This window comes from Schistocerca nitens, chromosome 6 (genome assembly GCF_023898315.1).
Source record: "Schistocerca nitens isolate TAMUIC-IGC-003100 chromosome 6, iqSchNite1.1, whole genome shotgun sequence".
Taxonomy (NCBI): domain Eukaryota; kingdom Metazoa; phylum Arthropoda; class Insecta; order Orthoptera; family Acrididae; genus Schistocerca; species Schistocerca nitens.
In genome coordinates this window covers 657,794,738-657,808,169 of record NC_064619.1, presented here as the reverse complement: position 1 = coordinate 657,808,169, position 13,432 = coordinate 657,794,738, and the positions used below count along the sequence as shown (strand labels likewise).

The following is a 13,432-nucleotide window of genomic DNA, read 5'->3' as shown; positions in this document are numbered from 1 at the left end:
AATAGACAGACATGTAAACAGGCAGAATTCGGCACTGCCGTCGGTAATGTCTGGCGGAGTTGTTACATGGGTTACTGCTGCTACAATGGCAGGTTATCAAGATTTAAGTGAGTTTGAATGTGGTGTTACAGTCGGCGCATGAGCGATGGAACACAGCATCTCTGAGGTAGTGATGAAGTGGGGATTTTCCTATACTAGCATTTCATGAGTGTACTGTGAATATCATGAGTCTGGTAAAACATCAAATCTCCAGCATCCTGTGGACGGAAATACATGCTGCAAGAACGGGACCAACGATGACTGGAGAGAATCGTTCAACATGACAGAAGAGCAATCTTTCTGCAAATTGCAGCAGATTTCAGTGCTGGGCCATCAACAAGTGTCAGCATGCAAATCATTCAAAGAAACATAATTGATATCGGCTTTCGGAGCCAAAGGCCCACTTGTGAAACCTTGATGATTGCACAACACAAAGCTTTCGCCTCAACCGGGCCCATCAACACCAACATTGGACTGTTGATGACTGCAAACATGTTGCCTGGTCAGATGAGTCTCATTTCAAATTGTACTGAGTGGATGGGCGTTTATAGGTATGGAGACAACCTCATGAATCCTGCATGTCAGCAGGGGACTGCTCAAGCTGGTGGAGGATCTGTAATGGCGTGAGGCATGTGCAGCTGGAGTGACCCCTGACAAGTCTAGATACGACTCTTGACAGGTGACACATATGTAAGCATCCTGTGTCATCACCTACATTCATTCATGTCCATTGTGCATGCCAACAGACATGGGCAATTCCAGCAGGACAATGCGACACCCTACACATCCAGAACTCTACAGAGTGACTCCAGGAGCACTCTTCTGAGTTTAAACACTTCCACTGGCCACCAAACTCCCCAGACATGAACGTTATTGAGCATATCTGGGATGCCTTGACCACGTGCTGTTCAGAAGATATCTCCAGCCCCTCGTACACTTACAGATTTATGGACAGCCCTGCAGGATTCCTGGTGCCAATTCCCTCCAGCACTACTTCAGAGTCCAGTTCAAGTCACGTCGTGTTGCGGCACTTCTGCATGATCGGGGACTGCCCTTCCCAATATTGTACCAATAAACCAACGTCTACCACCTGCTTTACCCATGACTGAACCTATGTAATCATTCCATTTCATATCCCTACAAAGTGTTACACAGAACTTTCTAAGTCTCTGGTTCAGTCCTTTCATTCAACTCAGAACCAAAGGGCCACGATCAGTTTTGCAGACAATGCTGCAAATTGTGAGCTTTTTTGAAACTGCATGCGCAAGGCTGGTCTTCTCAACCTTCTCTGCAAGTCACTGGAACGACCCAAGAATGACTTTGGAGCCCAGATGACAGGCATCATTTGTTCCAACATGTGCCGCAATCAGCAGCTGGTTGCAACCTGTTCCCTCAATGGCTGCTGGAATACCCTCTTCAGCATGTGTGCCTGGTGTCCTTTACTGTCCCTTGCTGCCATTTTTCTATGGGGTACCATCATTCGCCATACTCAGGTCTGAGCCACCTTCCTGTATCCAAACACAGTGCACTGTGACAGGAAACATGAGAACTTCTAAAAAAATGGTAGTTTTGGGTTATCATTAAATATAATACACAACTATATGCTAACTATCAAGTCATATTTTCCCAGGTATTATGAACTTTTAAATATTGGGGCTGTCACAGGTAAGACAGGATTTAGGGCAGGGATGGTGTTGCCACTGACTCTGAATGAAAATTGAATGACAAAAAGTCATTATTGTAGTCTTTCTTTGAGATACAATGGCAGACTTAGGAATCTACAACATGTCTCCAGAGAATTGATTCTTTAGTTTCTGTGATTTGGGTTATATTACAGCTTAGCTTTGGCTAAGTAAATACAACTTGGAATAGGATACAAGAGTGTCCCCTACAATAGTAATTAATTTTGTTAGGGATTGTTGGTTGAATGACACATTTTATTTAGCTGTGTAGGTCAAATTCAGAATATGATACATAGGTATCTACTACAATGACATCTGTCCTTTCAGAATCTTTGTTTGTACCACATTTTTTGCATGATATTTTGAGCATATGACATTCTGAGTTTACCTTTGTAGCCCAATTTAAAAATTTTATACACAGGGGCTCTGTTTTTCATTTTTGTACTGTTTAGTAACTTAGATTAATATCGATAGCATACTACAGCAAAAATTATTACATTTCAGAACATGACACAGAGCTGTGTAACACACTAACAACATGAATTAGGAATTTAAGTGGCAGGCAGGCACATTTAAAAGTAGACTGTTGGATATTAATTAGCTAGTGGACAAAGACCTTCATCACATGGAGAAACACACAACACTTCATTTGATGAAGGAATTTGTATGATTTGTATCTATAGCACAATCCAGGTCCTTACTGGAGGCCTACTGCAAAAATATGTATGACCTAGACTTTCACAGAAATAGTTTTTGCATTAGTTTTCTCCCTGTTCCAAATAGGGGGACAGAGGTCAGTTGTGCTCAAAGCTCAGAATATATTGACTTTCATGTCCAAGGTAAGCAGTCCTGATCAACCAAGAAAGAAACTGAGGGAGAAATCATTTGCTACAACCTATTTACACAGCACTTTCACATTCTCTACAATTCCCAGAAGAGTCTGTTTCTGATCTCCCTCTCATAACCATCACCAAAAGGATGCACTAAATGCGCACTGTGCTTCCCATGTCCCTCTGCTCTGACCACTACTGTCCAAGAAATATCACAGCTATTCTGGCATGGACATTCAAGGTAATTTCTAGGTTCCTATGACCTGCCACTTTCATCCTTATGAAAAAACAGAATGATAGATTAGGGTTCAGCTAGCTTTGATGAAGAGTTGGTTTCAGACAGAGCATACACACAGATTTCAAAACAGTGAGGTGGGAAATTAGCCAGAACCAGATGAAGAGGTATAGTAAATCAGATTACAGACAATAAACAATAAAAGGGTTTGCATACTCTAGTATATCATGCAATGTTGCAGTGTTGCTGCTAGTACGAAGCTGAAATCAATTCTTTGTCTTACATTTTATGCAAAAATGTGTACTTTTGGATAAAATTATTATGGCTACACAGATAAAAATCAGCAACTGTCATTACTCATACAACAGAAGGGAAGGCACACTACAGAGGCAAGTGTACACAAAAAGTATTCGAGGATTTTTACCTATATTCATGTCATCCATCTGCATGGCCAGCATCATGTCATCTTCATTGATACTGTGAAAATTATGAAACATTATACTCATGTAGACACATTATACCAACATTTATTTAAAAAAAATTAGATTATAGCATAGATATATGACAAGCAAAAAAACAAGTACCAAAAAATATACTCAAAAGACAAATGTTTAAACAAACCATACTGCTTTGAAACAAACTGGAAGTGTAACAAAAGTTATACCACAAAGAGATACAGCTTGACCTTCTCGATACGAACTGAAAGAAGGAATAAAGGCAAAGGTATTGAGATCTATCAAATGTGCAACAAAAGGAAAAATATAGCTAAAAAGTTTTTCATGATGGAGACCTTGCATAAAAAGTTCTCAGTTTACTTGCTGAACCAAATTAGGATAACATTCCAAGCTTTTGATAATTGCCTCCACCTTCCATCTGGGGCTAAAACTGCCTGTCGTGAAATGGCAAGGCTCCCACTTTTATACACACAGGAGGCCTCTGATTGGCTGCATTACATCATGATGACAACACAGAAAGGGCCTATAAGTATAAAAGTCGGAGCCTTGCCAGTTTATGACAGTCAGTTTTAGCCCCAGATGGAAGGTGGAGGCAATCATCAAAAGCTTGGACTTTTATCCAAATTCGATGTGGCAAGTAAATCAACAATTTTTTATGCAAAGGAAAAAGATGTTCAAAACATTAACTGTCAGTTTTCTGTGAGTCATATCACACTCTGCTTCTACCTTATTACTGCCAGATTTGAAAAGAAAAAATTATAAATAGCACCAATTATGGAAGCAGAAAATAAATAAAAACTAATAGTCATTCATACTGAAAAAAGTAGTGCTCTAGTATACCATATTAAAAGCTCGAGTCGTTGCATTTCATCAGAAGACTCATCAATGTTTAACTGAAATCATAATAATTATTTAAAGAAGATACCTTTTAATATAACACATTTTGAAAATGGATTAAAAAAATATAGTAATTTCCTCCAGACCCACACAGATTTCTAACTCCTTCCAATTAGTCCTGAAAATTTGTGCTTGTGAATTTTTAATAGCAGTGGCAATACTTGTAAAATTTAAAATGAAAAACATTGATTGCATGCAATAGATAATTTAGGCCTGAATAGTTCACCTCAGCCATTAACAATTTTACTGCACTGTGTGGTGTCACAAGGCTTAGGCCTGTCCCACCCCTCGTTAAATCGACCAAGACTTGTGTTGTTGGACAACGTCAAAGGAAGAGATATTCTGCTTTCTCTTTGTAAACAGATCAATCGAGTCTTGAAAGATTCATGTAAAACGTATAGGCGGGTGACACATTAGGTGGGACCCGATGCCTGTAATATTTCCACAGTTATTAAAAAGTTGTTAAACAGCCAAACCAATAGTTCATCATTTATATAGATAAAAAGTAGTAAAGATATAGGAAAGGAAGAGTTGCGGGGTCAGAACGAAAAATGATATATCGCTCAGCAACGAAGAAGGACGTAAACAGTGGGCGTGATGTGGTGAAAACAAATCAACTGATAAAATAGTAAGTCTGTAATTAAGCATAAAGCCACGTAATACTGCAACTGCAAATTATATGCAGTGTTGTGTGATTTTTCTCAATGATAGCTATTCCCTACACACCTTAGTATTATCTACTGCACAAGCTCCACATTTTTATTTTTATTTTTCACAAGTATTACCACAACTACTAACAATTCACAAAAACAAATTTTCAGGACCATCTGTATGGGCTTAGGAATTTGTATGGGTCGAGAAATTATTTTATATTCTTTAGTCCATTTTGAAAACATAATGTATTCAAAAGCGTTTTTCTTTTTTGTTTTTTAATTATTATTTTCTGCTTTTTAGCCTTGTGTGTGTGTGTGAAACTTTTCAATGTATTTAAAACATTCTGAAGAGATTAGAGCAGAGACATATGATAAATTTGAAGTTTATTTCATTTTCTCTCCTATGTATATCTTGCGAAAATACTGTGAAGAAAAAAAATTAGAGATTCAAGCTCGTGCAGAGGCTTGCCAGCAATCATTCTTACTGCGCAACATCTGTGACTGAAACTAGAAAAGTAGAAACAGCAGTGGTATACAAAGTACCCTCCACCACCCACCAGCCAAGAAAGCAAGTTAATATTTTATGGTCACCTAGTTCTCAGCTATGTCGAAAGTTTCAAGTCTCTAGCACACCAAGAAGTTGGTTTGAAATCAATTGCAAAATCTGTTCTGAACAGGCACAAAAACACAGTACCTTTTACAACACACCAGACACAAAAGCAAATTAATAATGCACTGTCAACCAGTTCTGAGCAATGTTGAAAGTTTAAAGCGTTATTGGGAAGTTACTTTAAAACCAATTGCAAAATCTGTACTGAACAGGCAAACAGAGAAAAAAATTACCTAACAAAACATGGAAAAAAAAGATGGGAAATGACTCTAATGATTGCATACAAGTTGTTGCTATGTACTACAAATAATCTTATAGATCAAGCAACCACAGCTAAAATACTTGTACATAGTGTGAAGGACAATCAAACAGTTTAAAATCAGAGATAGTAAAATAGTCTACATAAAACTGAGTTTAAGTCCAAATCCACAATAACTGTGTATTGTGTTTTCACTGTATGATGACCAGTTCCATACGGAGGTATATCTTCAGGTCATATCTTCTTGTAGAATAAAACTACAGAAGTAAAAGCACTAATAATCAACCTAACCTACCAAACAAACCAGACAGTAAAGAAATGTACACACAAAACTGATACTTCATGTGCCACAAATTCCAAGGTACAAGTGTAAAAACATGTCACCCCTCGATAAAACCTTGGGTGAAATGGCAGATGGGCACTTGATCCTAACCAAGCATGATTACTAGTACATCTCCAAAACAGAGTCAAAAGATGAGCCCAGACAGCACATGAGAACCCACATAATTATGATAGGATAAAACCCGTGAGCACAAAACAATGCAGAATGAATGTAATGTAAATTCAAACAAAGCTCGCTGTGTCGGTAGAGTATGAAATAGAAGAAACCTATCATTGTCAAAATCCACAGGAGAAACAAAGAATTAAAAGACACTCAGTCCTTGGGAGTTGTCAGCATACTAAAACATATTGACATGCATTAAATAGCACTACATGTTATAGTGCTAGCAACGCACTAAACACTGTGAAGATAAGCATGCATCAACCCATCACAATCTGGAGATCATGATATCTAGCAGCAGAAACCAAATTAAAAGGACATGCAGACTGGACCTCAGGGATTGCAGTAACACAGTGGATCTCAGAGTTAAACAACAATACAGTACGAGAGACATAAAATATTAACCGATAGACTTACGGGAAGTGAGATACAATTAAAATTACTTAAAGCTTAGCAAACTGAACAACCTGGTTCTATATACAACAAAATAACAGAACCTGACTGAAGTCCTAGTTCATAACCAATAAAAATATAGAAATATATATAAAAAATACAAAAACAAAATATCTAAAATGGTGCTACAAGTAATGCTGTTGTTATCAACATTGTTGCTATCAAGAAAAGCCTATATGTGGGTAAAGTCAAGTGCTGTAGATACGACCCTAAACTGAAATATGTTGCACAACTAAAGAAACATCTGATGTCCACAGGGCTACTATAAAGGTCCATAAGGATAATTTCCCAGCACGTCTCACAGTGAATACTAGGTATGGTGCAGGCTACCACTCAGAGAAATCGATTTCAGAGTATTTAAACAAATATTATGTTCAACCCTTCTGATATATCAATATGTAATAGTACCCATCTGGTGTCTGTGCTTTCATGTAATAGTACCCATCTGGTTTCTGTGCTTTCCAGTTTGAAGGTTCCACATGGAGCCAGGTTAGCTATGCTGGACATTAAAAGTATGTACAGTAATATCCCCACAGAGCATGTAGTTAGGATTGTCTATGAGAACTTAAGTGGCTTCAGTAATCATCCCCTGGCTGAGAGTGATGAGGTTATCAAGTTGTTGGAACTGGTAATGAACTAAAATTATTTTAGCTTTGGAGATGCTACTTACATTCAGGAATGTGGATTAGCAATGGGAACACCCCTGTCATACTGCTTAGCTAACATATTTATGACCAAGTTTGAACAATCTGCCTTGAGATACTGTTCCTTACCTAACTCTGATCAACAGTTTGGAAGACAGCATTTCTTCTTTTGATATTTATAGGAAGCTCCCTACGACTGACTCGGTTATCCATTCTTGTTCCAACCATCCCATGAGTCATAAAAAAGCGGCTTTCAGAGCATTCTTATGTCACTTTCACAGTGTTCCACTCTCCCCTGAAGCTTTCAAAAATGAAATGATACTACTGTTCACATTGCTATTTGCAATGGATATAACAGCAGTTTTGTTCAGAGCACAATAATGAGATTCTCAAAAGGAGGTCTGGTTCATTTTCATGCCAGTCATGGTTTATCTTCACACTAGTTCCCTTACACGTTAACCTGCCCGCTGTCTGGTATCACTGACCACCATATTACGTGAGTGTGTCAGAAAGCATAGGCAGACACCTAAGAAAGAAGAGTATTCTACCCACATTTTCTACTCATAATATCGAGACCAGATACAGACATAGGAAGTCATGTGACACCAACTTGTATAACACTGGGGTTTACACCATACAGTGTAATGATTGTCAGGGCACATACGTAGGTCAAACAGGTAGAGGTTTTAGTAAGCAGTTTAAAGAACATCTCAATGTAAATATCCCAAGGTCAACCTCGTCGTTACAGTTGCGGGAAAAGGGACATTCGGTAATGAGTGTAGAAAACAACCTTGACATTTTATGCATTGAGAACAAAGGGACAGTGTTAGATATTTTACAAAAGATACACATTTTTAGGGCTATTAAGAAGTCCTCTTTACAGATATTGAATGGCCAGATGGCCCTAAAACATTGGAGTCTATTATTTAATTTCAACTACTCTTAATCTCCTCACTATCGATAGGGTTCCATGTGTGTTTCCATTAATCCTGGATAAATAATTGTTCCTGTCACTTAGATCCAGTTCTACTATATTCCTTCTCTATTCCAAACCACCTCCACCTTCCCCCCCCCCCCCATCCCCCTCCCCACACCCACCCCTCCCACAGGGGCTCTTGGCCGGTTTTGAGAGATCAGTTTCAGGAGGGTTTTGGTCCATGAATTTGTCTTAGTCAGATCTGGTCTGGTTTCACTAAGTTCCATCATCATATGGTCTGCATATTATCCCTGTTAATTTGGACTGTTTAAATAATGACAGAGGTTTTACATTAACTTAGCCTAGCATTAATTGTAGCACCATTTTAGATATTTTGTATTTATATTTCTTATATCTTAATTGGTTTGCCATCATGGACCAGGACATCAGTGGGGTTCTATTATCTTGTTGCAGATGAAACCAGGTAGTTACTTTCTGTAGCTTTACGTAATTTTAAATACATATTACTTCTCGTTAATGTAGTGGTTAATACTTTCTCTCTCTTGCCCTGGTTTGTTATTTAACACTGAGATCCACTGTGTTACTGTGAACCCTGAGGTCCAATCTGCATGTCCTTTTAATTTGATTTCTACTGCTAGATGCCACAATCTTCAGCTTGTGATGTGTTGGTGCATGCTTATCCTCACAGTGTTCAGTATGTTGCTAGCACTGTAACATGCAGTTCTATTTGATGCATGCCAATATGTTTTAGTATGCTGACAACTCCCAAGGACTGAGTGTCTTTTAATTCTTTGTTTCTCCTGTGGATTTTGACAATGGTAGGTTCTTCTATTTCATACTCTACTGACACTGTGAGCTTTGTTTGAATTTACATGACATTAATTCTGCATTGTTTTGTGCTCACAGGTTTTATCCCATCATATGTGGATTGTCATGTGCTGTCTGGGCTCATCTTTTGACTCTGTTTTGGAGATGTACTAGTAATCGTGCTTGGTTCGGATAAAATGCCCATCAGCCATTTCACCCAAGGTTTTATTGAGGGGTGTCATGTTTTTACACTTGTACCTTGGAATTTGTGGCACATGAAGTATCAGTTTTGTGAGAACATTGTTTTACTGTCTTGTTTGTTTGGTAGGTTAGGTTGAATATTAGTGCTTTTACTTGTGTAGTTTTATTCTACAAACAGATATGACGTGAAGATATACGTCCGGGGTATGAAACTGGTCGTCATACAGTGAAATAACAATACACAGCTATTGTAGATTTGGACTTTAACTCAGTTTTATGTACACTGTTTTAAATTGTTTGATTGTCCTTAACATTATGTTGTTTTTTATTTCCAATTAATACAGTATTTTAAACTAATAAACAATTAAAAATAAGTCTCTATTGCACATCAAAAATTAGTGTGTGCCATCATTATTCTCCTATTTCTAAGCTTCTGTCAAGTTATATACACTAACTAATTCCCTATATGTTGCACGGTAATGAGTTGGATGACACAAGAAAAATTTTGAATTAGTCACAACAGTATAAAATATACTAATTATTCTAAAGGTAACATATCTTTATCTTGAAAGGTAATGCCACATGCTGACTTAATGAGACTAAAGGGGCAAGCAACATGCGTAAGAGGCAAGAATTACCTATTATCAGAATCTGGATAATCATTGCGCCAATTATTTTCATCATTTGAATCACTGTCCTCTTCCTCCAACTGAGATTTATCATCTTCTTCATCTACATCATATACCAGTTCTGATTCCATAGGATGGATACTCAGTTGAGTGTCCAACAACATGTCATCAAAATCAATCTTTTCTGTGTAATACAAATCATATACGTAGTTTTTATCTTCACTAGAAGGGTTTGTTATCTGAAACAATGTCGACAGCATAATTATTACCACAAAAGATATATACAATAGGAAGTCAAAAGAGTAGTAATATTTTTGCTCTTTCACATGAAAATACCCTGATAAAACAATATTTTATATAAAGACGAGGTTAATTAGGATTGACAGAGTAAAAATATATGTGTGTGTGTGTGTGTGTGTGTGTGTGTGTGTGTGTGTGTGTGCGCGCGTGTGTGAAAGGAGAGGGAGAGGTGCATCTATGAGTGCACAATCCTGACAAGAGAGTAAGAATAATGCATAATTACTAAATGTTTCCCAAGAAAAATGGAGATAGCACTGAGCAGTATGCACATTTTAAATACTGATTTTGTCTACAGTAGTCTGCTATTGGCATTACTATATTGCTGCAACAGTCATCTGGTACACAACCATTATTATTTCAGTGTTTAAAATTGTTTAAGGGCATCCATATTTCAACTTCAAAGTTAGGCAGTCAAAATGCTCCATCTCAGACACTACTCAAAGATCGTCACAATTGTCGCCCCTGTAAAGGAGAGTCACTTAATAAGCGGCAGAATTCAAAGAGACTGATGTACAGTTTCAACAGATGTAAATCCACCCAGACTGCATCTCTGTGTCACTGTTTATGTGAAACAGGGCTGCAGTACATATTCATGACTGAAATCTGAGAGCAAAGAGAGATGATCTCTGTCCAACCTTTTTGCCTTTACATATGTCTGCCTGTGTCTGTATATGTGCAGTTGGATTGTGTGTGTGTGTGTGTGTGTGTGTGTGTGTGTGTGTACCTGTCCTTTTTCCCCCTAAGGTAAGTCTTTCCGCTCCCGGGATTGGAATGACTCCTTACCCTCTCCCTTAAAACCCACACCCTTTCGTCTTTCCCTCTCCTTCCCTCTTTCCTGATGAAGCAACCTTGGGTTGCAAAAGCTTGAAATTTGTGTGCGTGTTTGTATGTTTTTTATTGTCTCTATCTACCAGCACTTTCTCATTTGTTAAGTCACAGCATCTTTGTTTTTTAAATCATTAATTAATTTCCTTTTTGCTGAGCACCAGGCTAGATCACTAATCAATCCAAATCACACCTCTTCATTGTAACAAGTCTTCTAGTCCTGCACATCAGCACTACATCTGAATAACAAAGAGAGATTCAAATGGTTCAAATGGCTCTGAGCACTATGGGACTTAACATCTATGGTCATCAGTCCCCTAGAACTTAGAACTACTTAAACCTAACTAACCTAAGGACAGCACACAACACCCAGTCATCACAAGGCAGAGAAAATCCCTGACCCCGCCGGGAATCGAACCCGGGCGTGGGAAGCGAGAACGCTACCGCACGACCACGAGCTGCGGACAACAAAGAGAGAGAGAGGGCAAAATAATGTGCTGAATTACTGGTAGTGAGCCTTACATTTTGTATGATCTAGTGCATTGTACAATACAAGTGGAAGGAATTACATTAAAATCATTCCTCCTGGTCACTGAAAGACACTTTAACTGTTTCTGAATGTTTACAGGAGCACTGTCAAATGTTTCCATATGTCTTTTATCTTGACATACTGTGCATTTGGTGCTTACATTCATACCTCTGCTTCTTCAGTTCTGTAGTAAGTTAGTAATTAATAATAAAATTTTGTGATTATGTGTTTGGTCATTTAATGAATAAGAACAATTCTGGAACTCTGCTTTGCAATGTGTATAAACTAATAAATACGACTCGGCAAATGAATAGCACTAAAAGTAACCAATCAACACACACTTACCGTATTTACTCGAATCTAAGCCGCACTCGAATCTAAGCCGCACCTGAAAAATGAGACTCGAAATCAAGCAAAAAAAATTTTCTTGAATCTAAGCCGCACCTGAAATTTGAGATTCGAAATTCAAGGGAGAGAGAAGTTTTAGGCCGCACCTTCAAATCGAAACAAAGTTGGTCCATTGTAATATGCGACACAATTTAGGTCGAATGAATGACGATACAGCTACAGTAATTTGGTTAGAGTCGTAAGCTTAGCAGTTAAGCTTTACCAGGTAGCCATTGCTATGCGTCAGGCCCGTATTTACACGGGTACCCTTCCTTTTTCACGTGCTTCGCCTGGTTTGAATAGATTGCTTATTTTTCTGCGATCTGATAAGTGCTGTTCTCTTTGTCATAGGTGTTTACGTCACTCTAAGCTGAAAATGGGTTATTGTACTATGTCATGCATTGTTTGCCGCATTCTGGTACTGTGTGTTTACGACCTGTCGCCGCTCGCGGCATGGCTTCTTTTGTGCCCGCTACCGACGCTTACGATAAAAAAAAGAGAGGAATTGTCTCATTAGCGAAACAATGGCAAGAGACTGCTATTTGTTGTTACTTACACTGCTGCTTTCTTTGATAATGATCAACAAGAACCAAATAATAGACTGCGTATGATAGAAGATGTTGGGAACGAGAGTTTAGCTAAAATTTTTCGCCGTTTGAAAATCTTTGCAGACGCCTCTTTTGTACATTACATTCTGCACAGAAATTAGAGTCATCTTAGATTTAAAAATCTAGTCAATTGCCGTGCTTCATTTCTGACTGTATCACTATTAGGCATAAGAATAATACGATATAAACATGACATGATATGTATAGTCTTGCGCGTTTGCTGTTGTCTCACACTAGTTTCGTAGTTTATTAGGCAGACAGGATTTAAATGAGATAGCAGCAAACACAAAAGAATACAGGGCAAAATGTTTAAATTCGTATTATTCTTATGGTGAAGAGAATACTGCATGTGATTCTCAATTCATAAAAGTTCCTATTAGCAACCACCTCTTCTCACAGGTAGGAAAAAATTCAGAACGTAGAGTTGGCCATATTGACATACATCCCAAACAGTCTTGCCAGTTGGATTTTCATAGTACATTGAAATGCTGCTACATTCGAAGATGAACAATACGGAATTTGTATTTACTTCGTTGGATAATGTATGAAAATGCAGTGGTCGAAACACGGGGCGGAGAAAAAAAGCTCGTCTTCTGCCTTTCTTTAAATTTATTTACTGACCAGAGATTTTGGCGCCAGTATTTATCTTTGTGACTGCAAAGTGCAAAGCATGCCTGTGTAGCGCTACATATATTCGACGGCAGAAGTTAGTTGTGGCGGCACCTACCAACGTTTTTCAGAACTTCCGCTTACTTTGCACTCAATTCTAAGCCGCAGGCGGTTTTTTGGATTACAAAAACCGGAAAAAAAGTGCGACTTGGATTCGAGTAAATATGGTAAATTTATAGCTACAATGTACAAGACACTGTGTGCATGGAATTTTTTTAATGAGAAACAGGATTAAAAACAAACAATGGAAATCCCAGAGTAGAATAATAAAAATCCCAGAA

General features: G+C 38.1%; 1 protein-coding gene across 1 annotated transcript in view; it reads right to left on the bottom strand.

Annotated features, from left to right (window-relative positions):
* Window positions 1–13,432, bottom strand: part of LOC126262985 (probable RNA polymerase II nuclear localization protein SLC7A6OS) — a 50,138-nt gene that overhangs the window by 961 nt on the left and 35,745 nt on the right. The window contains exons 4-5 of the mRNA XM_049959939.1: window positions 9,843–10,072; window positions 3,211–3,263 (exon numbers count right to left, since the gene is read on the bottom strand). Coding sequence (XP_049815896.1) covers window positions 3,211–3,263; window positions 9,843–10,072 — 283 coding nt within the window. The remainder of the gene's footprint in view (window positions 1–3,210; window positions 3,264–9,842; window positions 10,073–13,432) is intronic.